The 6,855-nt window shown below is 36.2% G+C and overlaps 1 protein-coding gene across 1 annotated transcript; it reads right to left on the reverse strand.

Annotated features, from left to right (window-relative positions):
- Positions 1–2,419: 2,419 nt before the first annotated feature.
- Positions 2,420–5,249, reverse strand: LOC128102612 (olfactory receptor 149-like). The gene is made up of 2 exons (XM_052726536.1): positions 4,338–5,249; positions 2,420–2,593 (listed from the first exon to the last, which is right to left on the reverse strand). The coding sequence occupies exons 1-2, from the start codon at positions 5,244–5,246 to the stop codon at positions 2,420–2,422; spliced, it is 1,083 nt and encodes a 360-aa protein (XP_052582496.1). The 5' UTR covers positions 5,247–5,249.
- Between the last annotated feature and the right edge of the window lie 1,606 nt (positions 5,250–6,855).

Genomic DNA, 6,855 nt, shown 5'->3' on the forward strand with positions numbered 1-6,855 from the left:
TCTGTATACCAGGCTGGCCTCGAACTCACAAAGATCCGCCTGCCTCTGCCTCCCGAGTGCTGGAATTAAAGGCATGCACCACCACTGCCCTGCTTTTTTGTTTTTGGAGGATCTTCTGACATAACTAGGCGACATGTGGGAATCCCATTATTACAAAGACTGATGAACTGAATGCAAGGGCAGAGGGAAAGATGTGTTTTTTGTTTGTTTGTTTTTGTTTTTTATAAAACATGACATCCCCATGCAACTTTTCCTGCAAAGCTTAGATAGGGAAGTTTAGGCTTTGATCCAGAAATGTGGCTGGTGGTATAGATATCTAAGTTATGCTCAAACATTTATGACTTGCATGGCTAAGGGGATTGTTTTAAACTTATATTTCACTTCCTGTTGGGCTTGTAGTTGTAAAGGCTTTCTGGGTAGTAAGAAGAAGGTAGAGACTAATCTGGCTTCGTCATTTTGAAAGAACCTAATTCATCATTATCCCAACCAGCATTTAACAAAATAGTAACAAGTGAATCCATGAACTTGTACAATGTAAGATATACAATAACCAATTGAGATCAGTGATTTGTGATTCCAATTTGTCAATCAATATATACATATCGTAACAAAGTATACAAAATCATCTAATCATGTCCATAGTTTTTTCATTTTTTCTCTAGACTTGTGCATTTTACGTTATGTACTAGTGGAACTTTGTGTAAATCTCTGGAGTTTGCTTTCTGAATTTGAAAGAGCAGGAAGGGGTATGTAGGAGGACTTGAAGTGAGAAATAGAAGGCAGAAATGTAATAATTAAAGTATAAAATTCAAAATTAAATGAAAGAAAACATAATACAAATACCTATAATATGACAAGTGATTTTTATGATTTCATTTGGTAAGTATATAATTTCCCAGATATTTCTGGGTTACTTTACTGAATTTTGGATAGTAGTACCTCTTGCTTCTTAGGTACCCACGATAATTAGAGCCTCTCATTTTCTGTTATGTAGAAAATATTCACCAAATGATACTTGTTAGAATAATAAGTTTGTGAACTTATGATATGCATATCTGCATCTATTAAGATACACCTGGCTCTTCATGTAGCTTAATCCCTCAATTTTTTGTGACATCTTTTTTTTCTATTTATCTAGTGAACTAAAATGTATCTTGATTTCATGAAACTATGTACACAAGAAATCATGGATGAATATAAGTAATTCTTAATAATTCAGATTGTTTTTATTTAACAGCTGATGTTTTGACAAAATCGATAAAGTATAAAAAGAAAATAGCTGGTGTTTTGACAAAATCAATAAAGTATAAAAAGAAAATACCTTTGATTTCATGTTATTTTTGCCAAGGTTACTTTCCTGTCAGAACTCACATTTGAAGAGAACATGGATTCTAAGGAATGCTTTTATCAAGTAATGTGAGTATTTAATATAATATACAAATGATCTTAAAGTTTACAGGGCACAAAGTTGAGAGATTAAAAACATGTCTCCTCTGTCCCTTTTTCTTAGAAGAGTTACCAACACCAATATCCATGCTATTATTCAGTGTTATACATTGCTGTTAGCAGTTCATGTGTCTTCTAGGTAGAGTGAAAGCTAAAATTGAATGGCTAATTAGTCTTCTGTTTTAAAGTAGTTGTTTTAGATAATCTTACTGTGGTCAATGAACAAAACAGCTCTGACCTCAAACAAATAAAAGAGATGGTTTATTCTAGAGCAAAATAATAGAACCATAGCCCAATAACACAGATTTAGGCTTTCCCAAACCTCGTAATACAAAGAGCTAGCAGTTTCATAAAAATTTTAGAGTAAAAGAACAAAGAAAGCCATAAATTAACATGATTTTCAAATGAATTTATGGGTACATAGTTAAGTGGGTCACAGCAAAGTGGAAGTGGGAGTACTATACTATAGACCTTAGAAGCTAGATGACAGCATTTTTAGCTTTTTGGTTAGTAGATACTTGGGGTCTGCTCAGACATTGAAAAGGATTTACCTAATGGTCAAAAAAGCTGTTAGAAAGTTGATGAGTGGTTCCTAAGCAGACTAACTATGCCCCAGGATAATTTAGCTCTGGACACGAACTATCCCAATCTCTCTACATATTGAAGGTATAATCAGCCTCTTTAGTCAAAGCTTCTTTCCAGAAATTCTCATGCACAGGAGGATGGCCTGTTTAAGTAGACTGTCAGAGAAACTGGTGCAAACATACAAGTTTTCAGAAAGGGAAAAGATAAAGAAATGCAACACACAACTATTTCAAAATGGATGGAAACGGGAAATCATCATTGCCTTAAGAGAAAAGTCAAAAGTATGATTTCAAAACTCCATATTCTATTTTCTCCTTACAATAATGTGAGGTTCTTTAGGTAAAACAATAAGCAGCACAGAAAAATTTCATAATGCATTCTTTATGTTTTACTGGGGAGAGAAATAATAGCAATGTGAAGCAAACAAAATATTGTCATTAGTTACATATGTCAGAGATCCAAAGGCAGAAAGATGAGCTGAAAAAGCATGATGTGAGTGTGCATGAACAGTGTTTAATAGCATAATTATGAAATGTGTTCTTCTGACATTTAGTATTAAAGCCTTAGACATAGGAAGGTATAGTTACAAAAGTGTTGACTAAAGGAGTGGGAGATGATGCAGTGTCTAAAAGCATTTGCTGCTTCCCCAGGTGACCCAAGTTAGTTCCAATCACCCACATTGGGATACTACAAACCACCTGTAGCTATAGTTCCAACGTTTCTGAGCCCTCTCCTGCCTTTCCTTTCTGATTACTGACAGACATATGACATACATTAGCACAGACACATACACATAAATAATTATTTAAATATTGAGCAAGACAACACACATAAAGTTATCAGCTTTGGGAATACCTTTAATAAGTTGCCTGAGAATTTGTTTTTGTCTTATTTATATCAAACATAAAACAATTACAATAGAAAATTGCTATTCTCAAGGTGCTGAGGGTTGAAAGTTGATATAACCTGTAATGAGAAAAATAAAAACAGTCACTCTCTCTAAATATACTGTTTTTTTTTCTGAACAATAATTTGAAACTTCCATTATTTGTAATTCCTTTGGAGCCCTTATTAAGTAACTAGGTAAAGATAGAATGGCATAGAAAGCCTTGACATCCCTAGCATCCACTGATGTCAGTACTAGCTCACTCATCACTTCTCTTATGTTCTGCTTTCCTGACTATTCACTATCTTATCCTTGGTCCAAAGGATTGAGGACACCAAAGTATTTATTAGTTGCATGAGTAGAAAATAATACTACCACCTTCTTTATTTTATTTAATAAAAGCTCTTTTATAAGCAAGAATTATGACTACCATTGCAAACTGAATGGGAAAAACCTACACTGCCTCAACCCCACAGAAAGAACTCAACAGAGTATATTTAGGAATATATATGTATATACAAACAAATACAATTATGCAATAACAATGAAAACAGAGGCCATGAATTTGAAGGAGAGTGGGTAAGGGCATGTGGTAATATTCGGAGGGAGGAGGAAAGAGAGTAAAGAAACATTGTAATTAAGTTATAATCTCAAAAATAAACAAAAAGGAAGAAAGGGTTTTATGAGAAGGAACAGTAAAGCTACACCCTGCATGTAAACAGAGTATCCAGAGCCACAAATAAACTGCTGATTAGACTTTTCATGGACTTTTGCTTGTGCTGAGGATTCCACAGCCAAATAAATAGACAAAAAGCCAATGGAGCCAGCCTTCCATTCACAGAAACTTCCTGATCGCAGCCTCCAAGCTTTCATTCATTACTTCAGGACTGAGACCATCAGATGTTCATGCTATGCCACACTAGAACCCTAATTCATCTGCAGGAGACCTGAATTAGGTCCTATCCAGAGGCACTTGGCTTTTTTTCATTTTTACTAAATAGTTGCTTTGGTTTCAAATCACAAGAAAGTTCCCAAAGCCATTTGTTTGATTTGCTCTTACTTCTTTTGCAGCAACTGCTAAAAGGTGAAATGAAAATATATTCCATTCAGACATTTGAAGAGATAATTAAATAATTATGTCAGTGATAGTGGAGAAACTACGTATAGAAAGATGGTCCTAAGGCAAGAAAAGGAAAAGAACATTCAGAAAAAAATTCATTCTTCCTGGTAGAGGAATTTATTAGTAACTTAACCTTTAGTGATTTGCTCTTGGTATTCAAGTCCTAACCATTTGTGAAATGAGGCACTGGTAATATATATGCTCTTTGTCACACAAAATAAAACACCTTTTGTAGGAAATGTGATATTAAAGTAATAGTTTCTGATACTTTCTCTAGCATTTCTCAAGTAAGGAGGCTACTTTCTGTAGTATTTTCTTCAGAGAACCTTTTACTTCCTTATTCCTCAAGCTATAGATCAAAGGATTCAGCATGGGGATAACCAAGTTGTTAAAGACTTGAATGGCTGCATCTAAACAAGGACTCGTGGTTGGCCTTAGGTATATGAGGACCACAGGCATAAAGTAAAGCAGTATGGCAGTGAGGTGGGCACTGCAGGTAGAGAAGGCTTTGTGTCGACCTTCAGCAGAGCGGATCTTCAGGATGGAATAGACAATACAGCTGTAGGAGGTGAGGATGAGGAAGAAGCAGCTGAGAGGCATGAGACCTACACTGATGAACCCCACCATTTCCTGGGCTGATGTGTCTGAACAAGCCAGCTTCAGCAACACAAGCATATCACAGAAAGAATAGGCCACCTCATTGGGACCACAGTAGGGCAACTGGAAGGTGACAGTGGTTAAAAACATAGCCTGAATGCAGGCAGAAAATAATGTCCCCAGAGCAAGGATGGCACACACTCTGTGGCTCATGATTATTTGGTATCTTAGAGGGTAGCATATGGCCACAAAGCGGTCATAGGCCATCACTGTGTACAGAAAACCTTCAGTACAACCCAGGAAATGGTAGAAGAAGAGTTGGCACACACAGCCTGCATAGGAGATGGCCCGGCTATTTCCTGAGAGATAGAACAGCATCTTCGGAGAAGTCACTGAAGGGAAAAATATGTCACACACGGACAGCTGGCACAGGAAGAAGTACATGGGGGTGTGAAGTTGAGTAGACGAGACAATTGCGAGGAGTATGAGTGGGTTGCCCACCAGGGCAAAGATGTAGAAAGACAAAAACAGAACAAAGAGCATGGTCTCCAGACCCTCTGTGTGTGGGATGCCCATCAGGATAAACTGAGTCACCACTGAGAGATTCCTCATTGTTTCGAGAATATCTAATTTCAAAACAGAACACAGACCAAGCTCCCCAGGACATGAACCCTGAAGTCAAACCGACATGCTCTCTGGTGGAAGTGTGTTTTTCGATTTTGCACAATTGATCTTCTTTAATGGGGCAGATCTACATGAAACGTAAAGACAATAAAGTTTTAGATTATAATTTAGAATTAAGTGCTTTTAGAAAGTTAAAAATAGGTCAGATCTGGATTTACATACAAAACAAAAATCATTTTGCTAAGGCCTCTGAAGTAAGCAGACAATATAAAATCTGTAAAAACCCCATACACACAAAAATATCTGTTTTGCCATCCACTGTACTCTTGTTTTTTGTTTTGGTTTTGGTTTCGTGTTTGTTTTGAGAAGAACGTTCTAATCAATTATGTCATGGCTACTCAGGATAATGACACTCTAATACTTAAGTGATTTTTGATAACATGGGTCTTATTTTCTAAAGTATAAAGGATTCCTCTTTTTCTCCCATGCCCTTCCTGTTGGAAACTATCTCCTTTTCTTTCCCTTCTCTTCCTCCTGCTTCCCACAGCTGTGCTACAAAAACAGAAAAAGGTTTGGGAAAATGAGAATGCAAAATAAAAACAAAATATATTTGTAGAGAGTTTTTGCAGACAATCCCTGCAGTGATGTATCTGCCCTGGTGGTGTGTGTGTGTGTGTGTGTGTGTGTGTGTGTGTGTGTGTGTGTGTGTGTGTGTGTGTTTTGTGTGTGGATGTGTGTATGTGTGGATATGCATGTAGACAAAGGAGTTGTGCAAATGAACAAAGCTGGTTCATTTTATGAAACATACATGTGTAAAAGTGTTATTACAAAACTTTGGAGAATTTTAGTATCAATAACAACTCATGATAATTTCCCAGTGGATTATTTGAAGGAAAAACACAATGCAAGACATTAAAACTTGGGAACTGATCTAGAACCGTTGTCTATAGAAGGCAGGAAAGAGAATGTTTGCTTGGTTCTAATTGGATTGATTAATACAGGAAAGCAAATACAAGTTATTGTATTCCTCAAAATCTATAACATAACATAAATAGTCTTGAGTATATTAGATGCTTTTTGTTTTGTTTTGAGACAGGGTTTCTCTGTGTAGTTTTGGAGCCTGTCCTGGATCTCGCTCTGTAGACCAGGCTGGCCTCAAACGCACAGAGATCTACCTGGCTCTGCCTCCCAAGTACTGAGATTAAAGATGTGTGCCACCACTGCCTGGTATATAGATGCTTTTTAATGTACAAAACAAATAAATGAGAAAATGCCATCAATTATGGGAAAAAGGAGCATAGATCAACTTTGAGATTATCTAGATGTTAGAATTATTAAAGATATTAAAACACCTACCTTGGTGTTCCTTGAGGTTTAAAATACAAATTTGAAATGACTGGAGGGATAGGTATTCCCTGCAGAGACACATAAAGTATTAAAACATAAGTGTAAAAATTATTTGGTACTAAAATACGATACTTAGCAAAGAAAAACTTTAATAATATGCAAGGAACCTTATCCATTGCAAGAAAGAGGGGAAAAAAGGCAAGAGACTAAGTAGAACGGAATAAAACAGTTTGCATATTGATAAATACAG

The sequence above is a fragment of the Peromyscus californicus genome, unplaced genomic scaffold (assembly GCF_007827085.1).
Source record: "Peromyscus californicus insignis strain IS unplaced genomic scaffold, ASM782708v3 Scaffold_11__1_contigs__length_118956290, whole genome shotgun sequence".
Lineage (NCBI taxonomy): Eukaryota > Metazoa > Chordata > Mammalia > Rodentia > Cricetidae > Peromyscus > Peromyscus californicus.

Bases quoted from the DNA above. Each gene is read 5' to 3' on its own strand.
- LOC128102612 (XM_052726536.1), bottom strand. From the start codon at position 5,246: ATGAGGAATCTCTCAGTGGTGACTCAGTTTATCCTGATGGGCATCCCA. The intron at 2,594-4,337 runs GTAGCCTCCTTA...CCTATGTCTAAG, and splicing joins TGAAGAAAATACTACAGAAA to GCTTTAATACTAAATGTCAG.